Below are 19,621 nucleotides of genomic sequence, written 5' to 3' on the forward strand. Positions count from 1 at the left end.
GTTTGTACCTTAAAAGAGACAGTGCAAGCTCCTCAGGCCAGGAGCTCATCCTTTTCTCCCTCTGTATCACACTATGCTACCATCTTGTTCTAAGTCTGCATTCTTTTAGATTTTCTTCTCATCTTCCCTGCAGATCTCATTCTACCCAAGGACAACTTCTTCCAAAAGCCATGAAACTCCTAATTACATTTCACTGAGTATTTCAGTATTCATGATCTTTAAGAATTCTAATTTAGTAGAACATTGTGATTTTACATTAAAAACAAACCAAAAAATCCTTCACTGTCCTGATAGGTAACTTTTCTTCTTTCAAGCTTGAGGTGACCCTCATTTTTCAGGAATCTTCAGAGAAGGTTGAGCACATAACCTGGTCTGTGTGTTTGTGTGTGTGTATGCACTGAATTTAGCAACCAAATTAATGTATTCACTGATGAGTCTAAGACTACATGTAGTTGGAAGAAGAAGAAGAAGAAAGTACATTAGTTTGGTAAAATAAAAAAGTAATTATAAAATGAACTAAGGTAGAGATTACCTAAACCAAATCAAAAAAGCTATCTGTTAAAGATAACCTCTCGTGTGGTAGAAGCAAAGCATTTTGGTTAATGGACAACTAGCTGAATCATAGGGCTAGACAAACATATATAACTGCTAGAATACAATTTTAAAGTTATAGTATATAATCAAAGCTAACTACATAAAAACAATGTTGCTATATATTTAAGAACTAGGACAAATACATAACCTTTCTTCTAACAACTCTTGGACATCATGATAATAACTTCTCAGACTACATTATATAATTTTACTTTTTCTTATTTTATCGGTACATTATAAATAATGCATAATGATAAGATTCGTTGTTCCACATTACATTAAATAATTTTAGCACTAAGAGCCATCTAAGCAGGAATAAAATCAGGTCTAGCTGTTAAAGATTGCTGACATATCATTGGTCTCTACCCTGAACTCTTTACTATAAAACCTTATCTCCACTTCTTCTCATTTTTTTATTTTTTCAAGTGCTCTAGGGAACTTACCCAGCTCTTGTCAAAAAATATCTCTACATACCATGTTTTCCTCACCCTATTGTACTTGCTTCTTTATACAAAGTAAATTAACCTCATATAAAACTATATACTGAAAAATAGAAACTGAGGATTGAAAGAGAACTCAAAATTCAGCTGATTCAACCTTCATTATTTTACAATTAATTCAATGAAGTCATTTATGTAGGCAATATAATATTTTTAAGAAAATTAAAATCAATGAATTTATAATCTAGCTATTGTTCACTCAAATGATTCAGAGAAAGTTGTTTTAAAAATAAAGAGGTGTGGAATGGAGTCAAATCATGTCAGCTGAGAATTTTTCTGCATGTCCAATGATTTTACCATACTTAGGAAAGTACAACATTATAATTCCTAAGGATTAAAAAAATAAAAGAAAGAAAAGTAAAGAGCAAAAAGCCTTGATCCTACCAAAAGGATTTTCAACCTGATGAATACATTGTAGATTTGAAGTTATTACTGACCTAAGTGAGTTACATCCATTATCAAGTGACAAAGGTTAAGTAAAGCTGACAGACTTTATACAAGAATCTAAGAACTCTTATACAAGCTAGTTACCTTGATGAAAGTATTTTTTAAAAGTTTGCACTTGGGCATAGATAATTTTACTGAATACTTATTAACCTCTGGGCACTATGGTAAATAACTTCACCATCAACTATTAACACTTTCATGTAATAACTGAATTTTCTAGACAGAGGAACAAAATCCTTTTGGCATCAAATGAAAAATATTTAGCAGTCAAATCACAAAAATGTGTAAAGTATTCTTTAAGGTACAATCTTTCCATTTTGGAATTGAAAAAAAATACCAAATTTAACTTTATTTTACCTTCTTATTTCTAACTACTCTACTTTAACAAAAGTAGAAAAATATAAGCAGAGTTAAATTCAATAAATTTTTCTTATGTTATTCATAAAAGTTAAAAGTCATTCTGATAACTGCTAACTATATTAACTTCTTTAATTCCTTTAACTGAGAGTATCAGCTGCAAAAATAACTTTTTAATATCAGGAATATTTTTAATATCAGGAATTCTACTCATTGAAATGAGTGGAGACTGGCACTAACAAAAAAAGGGGGGAGGGAGGAACAGATGTGGTCCTGCTGTCAAAAACTGCCTCAATCTCCATTTTGAGGCCATTATTGTATAACAGTCCCTCAATTCTATGAAAGAAAATGTCAGATTACAGTAACAAATAATTTGGTTAAGGTTTTTAAAACTGACTTCCCCACAGATTCTACACTTGTTTCAGCAGAATCTAAAAATTATCTGTCTCCAAAAAAAGAGGGGAAAAAGAAAAATAAGAGCAAAATGATGAAAAAGAAAACAGAGAAGATCAATTAAGACCAAAACTGGTTCTTTGCAGGGGGGAGGGATATCACAACAGAATATACAACCATCCAGATAAGAATAAATAATATTATGAAGAGATTAAAACAAGTGAAGAAGAAAAAGAAATGCATTAATCAAGTGATCAAAGTTTTCACCAATAAAAAATCATGTTGCTATCATCTACTTGATATGATGTGATAAAGACTAGTTCCTTATGGTACTTTCCCCAATCCATAATCTCAGTCTAATCTTGCAAAAAACATCAGACATCAGACAAAATTCAGGAGTCTCTACAAACACCTATTTTTAATTTTTAATTTTAATTTTTTATTTTTTGGTAGTTATAGATGGACAGCATGCCTTTATTTTATTTGCTTACTTTTTTGTATATGGTGCTAAGGATGGAACCCAGTTTCTCACGAGTGTTAGGCAAGCACTCAGCCACTGAGCCACATCCACAGCCCCACAAATACCTATTCTTTAAAAGTGTCAAGATCAAGCCTGGCAAACTGGTAGAAGCCTGTTACTGTAGCAATTTGGAAGCCTGAGGCAGGAGGATTTAAGTTCAAGGCCAGCCTCAGCAACTTAGCAAGACCCTGTGTCAAAAAACAAAAAGGGCTGGGGATGTAGTTGAGTGGTAGAGCAATTCTAGTTTCAATACTCCTACCCCCCAAAAGTGTAAAGGTCACATGAGATGTGGTAAGAATACAGACTAGAGGAGAATCAAAGGGACAGTCACTAAATGTGATGTTGTGATGTGGATTAAATCCTGAGATAGAATGAGGAATATCAGCAGAAAAACTAGGGAAATTAAAGTTTTTAGTTAACAATATTATAACCAATGTTTATAAACACATACTATGGGTTGCAATGTCATGGGAAGTTTGGTTCAGGAAATACAAAATCTTCTACACTAGCATTGTAACACTTCAGTATCTAAATAAAAAGATTTTAATAGCGAATACTGTCAACAACTACTTTCCAACAATTTTGGAAGAAGTTTTTCATAACTGATTTAAGAAGAAATACAAGTTTGACCACTATTAAGACTTGGAAAAAAATGGGGCATTGTTAAAAAAATATCATAAAAACAAAACAACAACAAAAAAAACCCCTAGGCACAATGGTTTTGCAGTAGCTTTGCTACATAATTAAGAAACTGATAATATCAATTTTATATAAGTTTTTATATTAAAAAGAAAAAAAAAGGGCCAAGCATGGTGGTACACATCTACAATCCCAGTAACTCAGGAGGCTGAGACAGGATGACTCATAGTTTGAGGCCAGCCTAGCAACTTAGTAAGACCCTGTCTCAAAATAAAAAATAAAAAAGGCTGATAATGTAGCTCGGTGGTAGAGAGCCCCTGGTTCAATCCCTAGTACTGCAAAATAAATAAATAAAATTAAACAAAACACAATAAATAAAAGAAATAGAATACCTGCTAATTCATCCTACAAGGATAAACCTGATACCAGACCCCAAGACATTACGAGAAAGAATAACTGCTGGCATATTCCACTCATAGATATGGATGCAATATTCTCAATAAAATATTAGCAAACCAAATGCAACAATGTATAAAACCTATAACAGGCAATGACCAATCAGGTTTTATTTTATTTACAAAAGGATACTTTAATATTAGACAACATTAGAAAATCCATTAATATTAGGAAATCCATAAATAAAATTTACTAAATCAGCAAACTATAAAATTCACTAAATCAGCAAACTAGAAAAAGAAAACCACCATATGATCACTCAATATAAGAAAAAAAGGCATTTTTATAAAACTCAACACAGGGCTGGGGATGTAGCTCAGTTGGCAGAGTGATTGCCTCACATGCAGAAGGCCCTGGGTTCAGTCCCCAGCGCCACAAAAAAATTAATTAATTAATTTTAAAAATAAAATAAAATTCAACATAAATTCAAGTTAATTTCATTATTCAGATAAAGAATAGCTATCAAAAACTAAAGGATGCATCATCTTAAATATATAGTGATACACATGTAAGCTTTAAAATCAAGATGAGACAAAGATGCAAAAAGTCATTATTTCTCTTAACACTACTCTGGAGGTCCTAGCCAATGTAGTAAGGCAAACACACATGGAGGGAGAAAATAAAACTATCATTGGCTATATTATGATAGCTTAAATTTTCTAGTACATATAAGTATACAGCATTGAATCTAACCATCCACAAGAAATTAATTTTTTAAAAAAATTACCTTGCATAAATGACTAAAAGATCAAGAGAGAAGGAAGCAGGAGGTAGGGAGAGGGAAGAAAAAGGAGAGGTATTGGGGTCTGAATTAGAACAAGATATTTTCAATGCTTTTATAATTATGTCAAAAAGAATTCTACTGTCAAATATAATTTTAAAAACAATAAAAATCAAATTTAATTTTTAAAAAAGCCTAAATTATTCACAAATTATTAGAAAAAATAGAATTTAACAAGATGGCTGAATATAAGACTTACATACAAGAGTTAGCTCCATGTCTGTATACTAGCAGAAAACAAATACTTTATGTGATTTTTATCAGAAAATACCAAGTATCTCAAAATCTAACAAAAAACAAGTAGAAGGATGGGGATGTGGCTTAGTAGTAGAGCACCTGCCTAACATGCACAGGGCCCTGGGTTTAATTCCCAGACGCTGCAAGAGAGGGGGAAAAAAAAAAAAAAATCACACACACAACCATATAGAACCTTTCAGAAATGTCTATCGAAAACCTATTAGGAGATATTAAAGAAAGCATAATAGTTAAGAGTATGCTCTTGGATAGAAAAAAACAATCCTGCTTGGTTTTACTCTAAATATAAATTCTCTCCAAATTAACTTACAGATGCAGTTTAATTCCAATCTTATAGAAAATTTTTAAATAATGACATAATCACCTTTAGAAAACATGACTATATTATAAGGACACTTTGGACTTCTGGCTGATAAACTCACTCTATCAGGTATCAAGTAAGAATACTAAGCTACAATAAACAACACATTGAGGAACTAGCACAGGATAGAAAAACTAATAGAAAAAAGTCCTGAAACTGAACCATACTTATAAGAAATACAAAAATAGTCATAATTGTCTTGCTTTTGAATTACTGTTTTAGAACAAATAAAACTTTTCTTAATTCAACAAATACTAACTATGGAGACTTATTTCAGATTATAATTTGTCAAATTAGAGGCTGGAGATGTAGCTCAGTGGTTAAAGCACTTGCCTAACAGGTACAAAGCCCTGGGTTCAATCTCTAGCACAGCAGGGGAAAGTAAAAAAAAAAAAATTGCCAAATGATTCCCTCAAAGCCAGAAAAGCACAAGCACTAAGTACAATTCTGGCCTTGGGAATCCATAAACCTTCTTTAAAGAATGAAAAATTTTTTGTACACATGCATACCAAGAATTTTTGTGTGGAGAGAATCCACAGCTTTCACCATTCTCCCTAAAGAACTGTAAAGATACCCCCAAAAGGGATGAATGGCATTGTACATTTTTAAGTAGACAAATATAAAAAAGTTCAACCAAACTGTTATCTAGTTACTAAAGAGAAGAAAAGTCTGAGGTAAAAGGAAGGAAGAAAACAGGAACATTCCCATTTTATGCACTATTTAAACAAAAAAATTGGGCTGGGGATGTGGCTCGAGCGGTAGCGCGCTCGCCCGGCATGCGTGAGGCCCGGGTTCGATCCTCAGCACCACATACCAACAAAGATGTTGTGTCCGCCGAGAATTGAAAAATAAATATTAAAAAAATATTCTTTAAAAAAAAAACACCCACATTTAAAAAAATAATAATAATAAAAAAATAAATAAACAAAAAAATTAATTTTGAAATCATTATAGACCCACATAAAGTTTCAAAAATCACAGAGGGTCTTGTGTATCCTTCACCCAACTTTCTCCTTACATAACCAATATACAATATAAAAAACTGAAAACTGACAAGACACAATTTATAGTACTTATTCCGATTTTGCAAGTTTTTACAATCATTTGTGTCTATATAGTTTTATGCAATTTGATTATGTCCAGATTCATGTCACTAAAATCATATTCAAGATACAAACTATTAACACTTTAAAGTCTCACACCTGCCACTAATTCTGTTTCAACTCTTTAAAATATTGGCAATTAAAAAGTAAAACAAGGTCTGGGGTTGTGACTCAGTGATAGAGCACTTGCCTAGCATGTGTGAGGTAATGGGTTCAATTCTCAGCACCACTTATAAATAAAGTCCACTGACAACTAAAAAAAAATATTAAAAAAAAAAGTAAAACAGGCTATTTACAATAAGACAGAGCCAAAGCCGGGTCAATAGTAATGCAGCTGTACATTACTATTGTTTTAAAAATTTGCCAAACAGTAAAATAAAACAGACTCAGTGTAATGGTTAATTTGAATTGTCAACTTGATTTGGATTGAGAGGTGGCAATGGATTCCTGGCTATGTGTAAAAATGCATTTGATTTATGGGTGTTGATTTTATATCCTGCTACTTAGCTGAATTCATTTATTAGTTCTGGAAGTTTCTGGTGGAATTTTTTGGATCTTTTAAATACAGAATCACATCATCAGCAAATAGTGATAGTTTGAGCTCTTCCTTTCTTATTGATAACCTTTTTATTTTATTATTTTATTATAATTGTTCTTGCTAGAGTTTCAAGGACTATGTTGAATAGAAGTGGTGAAAGAGGGCATCCCTGACTTCTTTCAGTTTTCAGAAAGAATGCTTTCAACTTTTCTCCATTTAGAATGATGCTGGCGTTGGCCTTAACATAGATAGCATTTAAAATGTTGAGGTATGTTCCTACTATCCCTAGTTTTTCTAGTGTTTTGAACATAAAGAGGTGTTGTATTTTGTCAAATGCTTTTACTGTATGTATTGAGATGATCATACGATTCTTGTCTTTAAGCCAATTGATGTGATCAATTACGTTTACTGATTTCTGTATGTTGGACCAACCTTGCATCCCTGTGATGAACCCCACTTGATCAAGATACACTATCTTTTTAATATGTTTTTGTATGCAATTTGACAGAATTTTATTAAGAATTTTTGCATCTCTGTTCATCAGGGATATTAGTCTGAAGTTTTCTTTCCTTGATGTGTTTTTATCTGGTTTTGGTATCAGGGTGATATTAGCCTCATAGAATGAGTTTGAGAGGGTTCCCTTCTTTTCTATTTCATGGAATAATTTGAGGAGTATTGGTATTACTTCTTCTTTGAAGATCTTGTAGAACTCGGCTGAGAATCCATCTGGTCCCAGGCTTTTCTTGGTTGGTAGGTAAAATCAGCATACTACAGTGACTCAGCCACATCAATGTTTATAGCAGCTCAATTCACAACAGCTAAACTATGGAATCAACCTAGATGCCCTTCAATAGATGAATGGATAAAGAAAATGTGGTACATATATATACACAATGGAATATTACTCAGCCGTAAAGAAAAATGAAATTAGGGCATTTGCAGGTAAATGGATGGAACCAGAGGACATCATGGTAAGTGAAATAAGCCTATCCCAAAAAACCAAAGGCTGAATGGTTTCTCTGATAAAAGAATGCTGATCCATGGGTGGGGGTAGGGGGTAAGGAAGAATGAAAGAACTTTGGATTGTGCAAAGGGAAGTGAGGGGAGGAGTGGGGCTGTGGGGATGGGAAGGACTGTAGAATGAGACACATTATTACCCTATACATGTATGATTACACTACTGGTGTGACTGCACCATGTACAACCAGAGTAATGAGAAGTTGTGCTCCATTTGTGTAAAATGTGTCACATTTTACACAAATGGAGACCAGTGGAATAGAAGAAGAGAATTGAGGGGCTGGGGTTGTGGCTCCGTGGTAGAGCGCTCGCCTTGCACATGCGAGGCCCTGGGTTCGGTCTTCAGTACTACATAAAAATAAAGACACTGCGTCCAACTAAAAAATAAATATTAAAAAAAGAAGAAGAAGAGAATTGGGATAGGGAAGGAAGGGAACGGGGAGGTACTGAGAAATGAAATGAATCAAATTATACAGTTTTATTGGGTGTGCATATGAATATAACAAATCGCACTGTTATATATAATTATAATGTGCCAATTTTTTAAAAAAAAAGGATGCCAATGATTAAGAGGCTTCTGGGTATGTCTGGGTATGACTTGGGCATGTGGGATAGCCAACTGAAGTAGAGACCCTCCCTAAGCATAGGTCAATAGGATGATGGCTTAGATGAAATAAAAATTGGAAGAACAAGGAAGCAGCAGCAAATGCAAGCTAGATTCTTCTTGAATGGGTTCTTGATTGCTACTGCGATCATCTAGGGGTATCAGACACTTGCTTCTTCACTCTTCCAAAGCAGACTCTGCTAGTGATTCCCCAGGGAGTTTCCAAAAGTCTTCAGTGTTAGACTAGGGTAGCACCATTGATCCCTCTTGTTCTGGGGCTTCAGCCTCTTGGACTGAGCAGCTACTAGTTCTTCGAAGTCTCAGCCTATAGTTGCCCATTATGGACTATCCAGCTCCTGGTTGCATAAGCCAACCTAATAAATCCCCCCCCACTTTTTTAAAAAAATGTTCATTTCTTAGTTGTAGTTGGACACAATACCTTTATTATATTTTTATGTAGTGCTGAGGATTGAACCCAGGGCCTCGCATGCGTTAGGCAAGTGCTCTATTGCTGAGCCACAAACACAGCCCCCAATAAATCCACTTTTCATAATTATACTTCCTCTTCATTCTGTTCCCCTAGAGAACACTGACTAATACACTCAGGAAGACAAATATCAGAACTCACTTTTTGATTTCTCGAAGCAGCATTCGGATAAGGATGGTCTGAAGTGGTTCAACCATCAATTTCCTCCACATATCCAATGCTAGCTGCCAGGAAAAATAAAAATCATTAAGACTGCATTACTTAGTAATTTTTTAACATTTATCCAAGATTTTTTAAAAAATTAAAACCAGCCTTCAAAAAGAAATATTAGCAACTAATCCAAAATTCAAATGAAAACTGAAGGAAATGAAAAATTTAAAGGAAAATAAGTAATTTTATGATTCAACTTGGCAATAACCATCATAGCAGATTGTAATATGTACAAAATTAGATTTTAACTTTAATTGAAAATTTTACAAAAATAACTGATTTTTATAAAATCTTGTTATATGCTCAGTACTATGGACAGGCTATACAAGCCAATACCATAATGGAAATAAAGGATTTAAGTTAAATAAAATAATTTCATTTGACCCAGGCACAATTGCACACGACTGAAATCCCAGCAACTCGGGATACTGAAGCAAGAGGATCATAAGTTCAAAGCCAGCCTCAGCAACTTAGCAAGGCCCTTAGCATGTTAGCAAGACCCGTCTCAAAGAAAATATAAATAAGAAGGGCTGGGAATTTGGCTTAGAGGTTAATCACCCCTGGGTTCAATACCAGGTACCAAACAAAAAAAAATTTCATTTGGGGGTTGCTATATTTTTTCAATTACTGAATATCTCACACCTTAAAAAAAAAAGTTTAAGTTGTTTTAAAGAATACAGCAGCCTCTATATTCACAACTCAGCTTAAGAAAAAAAAAAAAAAAAAACATTATTGTTGCCCCAAATTTCCTCTTCCTTTCCCCTCAGAAGTTATCACTACTCTGAATTTTACATTAAATCATTTCTTTGCTTAAAGTTCTAATAAGCATTAATAGTTTAAAATTGACCTTTTCTGATCTTTATTTTAAAAATCATTGTATATTCTTTTTTTATTTTTTAGTTAGATGGACAAAATACCTTTATTTACTTTTTTTTTTGTAATGTGGTGCTGAGGATCAAACCCAGTATCTCACAAGTGCTAGGCAAGCACTCTACCACTGAGCTAGAACTCCAGCCATTCACTGTATATTCTTTATGATTTTTTAAAACTATATTTTGTCATTGAAACCAATGCAAATTTAAACACATACATATACCTAGAACATTGGTGCTGCTATATAGTATCCTATTATATGAATACACTATGATTTATTTTTTCCAGTCCATTACTGATGATCTTTGCTTTTGATTCCAGTTTTCTGCTACTGACAACAATGTTGATTATTTTTATATTTATTTTCTTACCCACCTAAGCAAGAGATTTCCTGATATACACCTAAAAGTAGAAATGTTGTGCTGTAGGGTTAGACATACATGCAACTTTACTAAATAAAGCCAAATGGTTTTTCCATTTACACCCATATACCAATAGATGAAAATTCCCATTAGACCAAATTCTTTTTTTTTTTTTTAAAGGATTCAAATATTTTATTGTCCCATTAGCACAAATTCTTGACAACTGCTTCTGCAGGGCTTCAGTCAAACTTTGCCAATCTACTGGACATAAAATAGCACCTCCTTGCGGTTTTAACTGGCATTTGCTTGAATGAAGCTGGGATTTTTATGTTTATTGTCTATCTTGTTTTTCTTTCTTGAGAAATGTCCACTCATTTATTTTCTCCCATTATTCTGTTAAAGTTTGTCTTATTTTTAATGAAACCTAGGAGTTCTTTACAAATGGAAGAAACTTATCCCTTGACAGTTTCACAAACTGCAATCTGTTTAAGCAACTTGGCTTTTCCGTTTCTTTCTTACGTATTTTTTTGTTGTTTAAAAAATCCTTCCATTGGGTCCAGTGGCACACACCCATAATTCCAGTGGCTCGGAGGGTGAGACAGGAAAATCGCAAGTTCAAAGCCAGCCTCAGCAAAAGTGAGGTGCTAAGCAACTCAGAGAAATCCTGTCTCTAAATAAAATACAAAAAGGGGCTGAGGATGTAGCTCAGTGGCCGAGTGACCCTGAGTTCAATCCCTGGTACAAAAAAAGAAAAAAGAAAGAAATCCTTCCCTACCCTAAGGTCATAGGTATATGTGTGCTCCTATTTTGTTTCCCAAAAGTTTTCCAAGTTTTCTTTTCTTGTTTAAGCCTTTAAATGTCAATACATTTTTCTCATAGAGTGTAAGTATTACATTACTAAAAAACTGACTGCTTTTTGGCTTTGACTGTTCTATGTTTCTAACTTAACTACAAACATATAGGCTGCTTCTGGCCTATTCTTTTTCCCTGGGGTAACATTATTCTGATCCATTGGTAATTACATTTACAGTAAGCAAAAGCACAAAAAATACTTACAAGTTTTGGCTTTGCTTTCTTTTTAAATAGCATGAATGGTAAGGGACAGCAATACCTAAGAAAATGGTATTTCATACTTGTTGTGGAAGTACAATATCTTATGTATATATTAAAAAATATATAAAACCTTTCTGAAAGCAAAGGTTGCAAGTCTATCAAAAATTCAGGATGTTTTATGAAGACTTCTGTTCACATACTATAAGATTTTTCTGTTTTGTTCATTGCTATATTCTCAACATATATAACAGTATTTTATACATAAAGGGGTTAGAATATTTAATGAATAAACAAGTGAACAATGATGTTCACTGCAGTATTGTTTGTACAACAAAAAACTGGAAACTAAGTTATCTATATCTCTATTACTGAAGTTTAAGATCTCACAAAAAGTATATAAAAAGAACTCCCAGACATATTAACCACCAAAAAGTAAAACAGCAAAAATACTTATTTTTTATAAGATTTTTTATAACCTTATTATAACAGGTTATAAGACGCTTTGTTTAAAACGTTAACACTGAAACTGTAATTTGTGTGGGCTAGGTCCATGGCTCAGTGGTAGAGTGTTCACCTAGCATGCGTGAGGCACTGGGTTCGATCCTCAGCACCACATAATAATAAAATAAAGATATTGTGACCACCTATAACTAAAAATAAATATTAAAAAAAAAGAAAGAAACTGTAATTTGTGTATATAGAAATATTTGTAATCAAATGCACAAGTAAATTTTGGAAAAGCTACAAATCAAACTGTTTATGATGATTTCCTCTGGGAAAAGGAGCAGTTTTGATAATACTCGTGATAAGGGACAATTTTATATAAGATATTCACTTATAATCCTACTAAAAGCAGCTACTATTAAGATTTTGGAATGCCAAGTGAAACTCAATATCATGTACAAAGAAATGGGATCCTAAATTAGAAAAAGTTATACTCCATGTATATATAATATGTCAAAATACACTCTACTCTCATGTATATCTAAAAAGAAAAAAAAAAAAAGATTTTGGGGGCTGGGGATGTGGCTCAGTGGTAGAGCACTCACCTATCACTGCAAGGCCCTGGGTTTGATCCTCAGCACCACATATAAATAAATAAAATAAAGGTATTATGCCCAACTACAACTAAAAAATAAATATTAAAAAAAAAAGATTTTGGTATTCTCTTGTGTGCAAGTACAAAAATGTGACAGCAAATCCCATCAATATATACAACTATAATGCACCAATAAAAACATGGAGGACTGGGGCTGTAGCTCAGTGTCAGAGTGCTTGCTTAGCATGTGTGAGGCACTGGTTTCATGTTTCAACACCACATAAAAATAAATAAATAAAGGCATTATGTCCACCTACAACTAAAATAAATAAATGAATAATATGGAAAAAAAATTTTGGTATTCTCTGCTGATCTTTTTATCTACATCCTTTTTTGCCTGTTTTATTTGTGTTAAACGTATAATGTTGCGTCCAAACTTTTTCAAAAACCATTTTCCCCTCTGTTAATGTTTCTATAAACTATTTTCTCTACTTTATTCATTTGTCTACCTTTAACAAAATCATACTATATCTATTCTATATACGATTTTTAATGTCGAATGTTGGAAATTTAGATTGTTCATCCACTAAATGTACTATTAAAAATGACTACAAGGATTGCTTTTAAATATTTAAATTCTTTTCCCACTTATTATCTTCCAAGAACAAATTGTTAGACATGAGATTATTAGGAGGTATTAAATATTTTAAAACTTATTAAAAGACACTGATGAACTTTCTTCCCCAAGGAATATGCTAAACGTTTACTAACGTTGCATGTTAGCTATTTATTTCTTTCATTCACACCACAATTTAACATTATTTTCTTATTTGGCATCTGCTTCTCACATCTAAACTTACAAGTTGCATGTGAGCAGGGACCTTCTGTCTATTTCTAATTTTGTCCTCAATGTCTGACTATTCAAATATGTATTATATAAATTTGAACAAGAATATTTCAAAATTACTTTATGCATTATATATAATTTTTTACATTTAAATGTACAAAACACTCGAAGAACCTAAATAAATTACTTGAACTATACTTTCATTGTTGTACTCTGAATTAATTACTTTCTATGTAGTTATAATAAATTTGTTATATCCATAAACTTGTGTTTTCTCTCTTCTAGTCTCTTTTTGTCTTTGTTTTTTGTATTTTTTGTCTACCAGAATGTCAATATTTTCTAAATAATTGTAATGAGTTTCCCTCCACACTGTAGAATCATTAACTCTTATCATTTGTCCATCATAAATGTAATTACTAAAATAATAACTTATATCTTTTCTTATTTTTCAGTTGTAGTTGGACACAATACCTCATTATTTATTTATTTTTATGTGGTGCTGAGGATCGAACCCAGGGCTTCGCATGTGCAAAGCAAGTGCTCTACCATTGAGCCACAACCCCAGCCCAACTTAACATATTTTCTGTTCTCATCTATCTAAAGATGCTTAGGAAATTATTATAGTATTTTATTTGACCTTTGAATGTTTTAAATCTTGACAGTTTTAAGACAGTCAACTTGGTGTCCTTAAAAAAAAAAAAAAAAACCTGGATAAAACATGTTTGCAACTTATAAAAACATGTTTGCAGTTAAAGAATTTATTACCTCTCCTATTTCCATAAGTGGTTCATTCATATCTACACCACCATAGCCATACTGAAGGTCAGCTTCAGTCAATTTATTCTTTTTAATAAACTGGGTGTTGAGATACCTGAAAAACAAATGTAGTATCACTGGATACCAAGTCAAAATTAGTAAAAGAACAAACAACTTGCAACTTTATAAAAATAATTTTAGGATTATAAACTAAGGAATAGTACTTGCAACTTTAGAACAATAATTTTAGGATTATAAATTAAGAAATAGTAAAGTAATAAGCCCAACAGAAATTAATTATGTAGAAATAAGGAACATAATCAAATGATGAAAATTATTAGCCCTAAGGGATAATGAATAAGACCTGGAGAGCAGAAAAAATACTATTATCACAGTTACACTTAAACTCAGGGTTTTGTTCTAAAGATTCTCAATACTCTTATGGTTCAATAGCTCTTATATAAGGGTCAGACCATCTACAATTCAATTTGCTAATTACTAGACTCTTCTTGGCAAGTCAAGATAAGGAACAATTTACAAAAGTTAAACAAACAAATAAAATGGTCAGTCAAGTCAGTTCTCTATACTTCATCACCTGTGTGTGGGGGGGGGTGGGGGGCGGGGTGGAGTGTAACTTTTCATTTCTAAAACAAAAAAGATCACCAATAGAACAAAGGAATTAGGAAGAGGGAGGAGGCAAATGAAAAGGGAAATATTGGAAAACGTATCAGTCAAATTGTGTTATTATATTGCATGCATGTATAATTATGTAACAACAAATCCCACCATTATGTATAACCACAATGCACCAATTTAAAAAAAATGTGGGGCTGGGGATGTGGCTCAAGCCGTAGTATGCTCGCCTGGCATGCACGCAGCACTGGGTTCGATCCTCAGCACCACATATAAATAAAGATGTTGTGTCCGTCGAGAAACTAAAAAATAAATATTAAATTCTCTCTCTCTCCCTCTCTCTCTCTCTCTCTCTTAAAAAAAAAAATGTGTATGGGGATCACAATTCGTAGGTAAGAAATGGAGGGCTGGAGATGTGGCTCAAGCGGTAGCGCACTCGCCTGGCATGCGAGCGGCCTGGGTTCGATCCTCAGCACCACATACAAATAAAGATGTTGTGTCCGCCGAAAACTAAAAAATAAATATTAAAATTAAAAATATATATATATTTTTTTTTTAAAAAAAAAGAAATGGAGTAGATTATTCCAGATAACAAAAGAAGGGCAAAAAAATTTTTATTTTCATTGTTTAGTTGTAGTTGGATATTATATCTTTAATTAATTTATTAAAATAAGGGCAAAATTGACTGATTTAAAATGACTATGTCTACCAGAGGAAAGTCAAATAATTTAAAAACATGTTTCAATACATTCAAAGACATAATAACTATGATGAACTCTAGGAATAACTGAGATGAATATAGAACTCTAAAATAAAATGTATAGGAAATGCCTGTAATGTTCAAGTACACATTTTCACCATCCTAGATTTCACCATAATATCTTTAAATGCTCAAAAACTAAAATTATCCATTTGAAATGTTCTGACCATATGCATCTTTAGGCAACAACCATAAAATCTGTACATTGAAACATACCCTTTCCAAGGTTCACTACACCACAATGAAGGGTCCACTTAGCTTTATAGACAACTGAAATTAAAACAAAGACAACAAAAATTTCCACTTCATAATTCCACCAACAACTTGGGGAGACAATGAAAAATACAATTCCTGGAACTGACTTCAAAGCAGAATATCCACAACATTTACGCAAACTCCACTTCTACTAATGTCCAGAATCTAGGCTTGAAGGCCCTAAAACCATGATGTGTCCTTTGACATTTTAGACTACTTAGCCCAGGGTTACAAAATCATTATTTTTCCTTTCAAAGTGTCATTTATTCCTTCTTTTCCATTCTCATGGTAACTCTAGTGATCTTATTCTGTTTCCAACCATGCCTATCAATCAAGAACAGAAGAAATAAATAAAATTGAGGGACAAAATTAAAAGGCAGAGAGAAGATGGACTCATCGCCTGCAATGAGGGTCTACAAGGTCCTATAATAGTTGGCCCCTGTCTTTTAGATCTCAGATCAAATATACCTTTCAGGCCTTCCCTGACCCCACTCTAAAATTAACCTTAACTTCCCACTCCCAACAAAGTAACTATTTAATTCACAGCTGTTTTACTTTCTTCACTTACTTGCTTTCTGTAAAATAACCTTTTATAACTGCTTTCCCTTTTTTGTATACCCATGTCCTCTAAAGAATGTCTTACAGTGTCAAAAACAGTAGTAGGCAAATATCAAGTCCTCAAAAAATACTTATTCAATGACTTACTGAATAAATAAATGGATAACATTTCAGACAGCAGGGATAGCAAAAACTAATATCAGAACAGAAACTTGGAAGAGTAGCCCAGAGCCAGATCATAAAACCATGATTGTCAGGAAATAAAAGTAATCAGTAACATTTACTTGCATCATAACACGTGTCAGGCATAGCCCTAAGCATTCTGCATGGCTGAACACTATGGGTAGATACATGTGGCACTATGATGATCTTCATTTTATAAATAAGAAAACAGGGGCTGGGGTTGTGGCTCAGAGGTAGAGCATTTGCCTAGCATGCGTGAGGCACTGGGTTCGATCCTCAGGACCACATAAAATAAAATAAAGATATTGTGTCCACCTATAACTAAAATTTTAAAAATAAAGAAAGAAAGAAAGAAGAAAATAGCAGCTTGGAGAGGTTAGAAAGCTTGCCATGGTCAATCTGCTATTAAGTAGCTGAGCTGGAACAGAGACTTGGGAATTCTCCTACTCTCCTTCAACTGGTATCAGTCAAGTACTATATATCAGGTACCATGCAAGGTACTGGGGTCAAAAAAACATAAAACAAAAATGTGATGTCTGTTCACACAGAGCTTACACATATAATAGAATACATGAACAAATATAATATTTCAACAATGCCATGCCAAGTCAATGAAACTTAATTGTCATATATTTACCATTTATGTGTGCATTATGTGCCTTTCTATATGGATCCTTTACTCCAAACCAGTTTTTGTTTGGGGTTTTTTTGGTGAATGGTACCATGGTCAATCCAATAATCCCACCTAAAACATTATTGTCACTTATGTCACCCTTTGATTTTTGTCTCCTTTAAGGTCTTCCTGTTCTTCCAAACTACTTATCATCTCCTGCCATTACTTCCATTTAGTTCTAATGCCACTGTTTGCCCTCTTGGATAGATCATGTGCAAAATTCTCATGATTCATTTCTATTTCTGGTATCTCTTGTTCATCTAAAAAATTCTCTTTTCAGATGTTGATTCCCTAATCTGAATTCTACAATAGCTCCCTCTTATCTACATAACAAGTAAAATTATTAACACTATGGTTTGTTAACTTTAAGATATAGCAGCTAGCTATGCAGATTAGGTCTTTATTCACTAATGCACTGCAAAGATCTTGAATGTGTATTCTTAGACCAATATATGGTTTTGGTGTAGTTTTGTGCTTTTAATCTGACAAGACAAGCCACTATTCTCTTTCTTTTTCACAGGATAAAATTCAAACTAACTCATATTAACTGAACCTTTATTTCTTGTACTAGATTTCTTCACAGTTAATTCATAAGATGAACTTTTAAAATAAAGTCATAATAAAAATATGAACAGTTATTTTTCATTTTGATATAATACTTTTCTTAATTTAAGTAAGTGTAATATTTTACAATCAAATTCATTAACCACACATTTGTTTGTACATGAATGTATATATTCCAGGAAATCATAAAACAAAATAGCTTCCAATGACAGCTTATTCTACCCCAAAGGCCAATATCTTATTGTTTCACTTATGTAACAATGTATTAGTACATGTTCTTTAAATTTTTTTCAATTGAGTAATTAATAAATATGCTTTGCTTTTATATAGTCTTAATAGCAATACAATTTATAGCAATACTTGACAAAACTACTAACCTAAGGTAACTGTTTTTCTCCTTCTTCTTCTTTTTTTTTTTTTTTTTTTTTTTGAGACAGTGTCTCTTGTTTGTTTTTAGCAATGCTGGGGGTCAAACAAAGGACCTAGTGCATGCCAGCAAGCACTATACACTGAACCATACCCCAGCACAGATAATACAGAGGCCCTTCCATCCTAGAAAATTCCAGTATAAGAATTCTTCTCATGCTCATATCCATCTATTCTCATGTAAGAGCTATTTGTTCTCAAGCTTGTATCTTAAGTACTCCACTATATGGACTGACAGGGTCTAAACAGGCATATAGAGCAACAGGAAAAAGTAGGGCAGGAAAAATTATTGAAATGTTAAGTCACCTATGCTAATGGATATTCATCTTATCAATCAATCATAGTAAAGAAGAGACTAGAAATACTTCATAAAAATATTAAAAATAGCCAGGTGCGAAGGTGCCTATATCTCAACAGCTCAGGAGGCTAAGATAGGAGGATCACAAGTTCAAAGCCAGCCTCAGCAAAAGTGAGGCGCAAAGCAACTCAATGAGACCCTGTCTCAAAATAAAATACAAAATAGGGCTGGGGATGTGGCTCAGTAGTCAAGTGCCCCTGAGTTCAATCAGGACACCCCTCTTCACCAAAAAAGGGCTGAGGATATGGCTCAGAGGTTTAAGCCCCTGAATTCAATCCCTAGCAAGCAAACACACACACACATTAAATGCTTTTGAAATAAATCTGAAATTTTTCCTCTTTACATTTTGTTAGATGGTGACTAGCAACAGTGACAACCGAACAACCAAGCAAGCAAAACTATTAAGCAGTTTTCATCTGATTACTGCCAACCATGTCCTCTGTGAAAAGGATATCAACACTTACTCTACCAATATAATTAAATAAATAAAAAGCAGTCACACCACCAGAGAGGCCAAGCAAAACACTGTTAACTGAATCCCATGGGCCATCAGCTCTAAGTCTTTGCTATCAACAGTGGAAAGTTACTAAGTGATTTTAGAGAATCATCAAATTTGCACTTTAGAAAAGATAATACAAAAAGCTTTCCAGATAGAATAAATGAGAAATCAATGACTTAAAAGTATGAGGTAGGAGAACTGCAAATTCAAAGCCAGTGTGAGAAACTTAGTAAGATCCTGTCGGGGGGGGGGGGGGGCTGGGGATGGGGCTCAGTGGTAGAGTGCTACTGAGTTTAATCCCCAGTACTACTGGGTTAGGGAGGAAGGATTATAAGCTCACTTTTTAATATATTCAATAGTATAATGTAGCTATGGAACAATCTGAAGGGATAGGCATTTTGGTTTTAAAAAAAACAACAAAACAAAACAAACAACAAAAAACACTTCTTTTAAACTTAGGCTACCTGGGATAAACATATACTTTGGTACATATAGGTTGTAGCTAAAACCAGGAATAATT

The 19,621-nt window shown here is 33.2% G+C and overlaps 1 protein-coding gene across 4 annotated transcripts in view; it reads right to left on the minus strand.

Moving 5' to 3' along the window:
- The window catches only part of Cul2 (cullin 2), a 97,423-nt gene that overhangs the window by 41,381 nt on the left and 36,421 nt on the right, over nt 1-19,621 (minus strand). For all 4 annotated transcript variants that reach the window (XM_046448379.2, XM_046448376.2, XM_046448375.2 and 1 more), the window contains exons 5-6: nt 14,202-14,307; nt 9,194-9,276 (exon numbers count right to left, since the gene is read on the minus strand). In XM_046448379.2, the coding sequence (XP_046304335.1) occupies nt 9,194-9,276; nt 14,202-14,307 (189 nt within the window). The remainder of the gene's footprint in view (nt 1-9,193; nt 9,277-14,201; nt 14,308-19,621) is intronic.

The sequence above is a fragment of the Marmota monax genome, unplaced genomic scaffold (genome assembly GCF_021218885.2).
Source record: "Marmota monax isolate L192 unplaced genomic scaffold, Marmota_monax_Labrador192_F-V1.1 WCK01_AAM20220418_F8-fsc00066, whole genome shotgun sequence".
NCBI lineage: Eukaryota > Metazoa > Chordata > Mammalia > Rodentia > Sciuridae > Marmota > Marmota monax.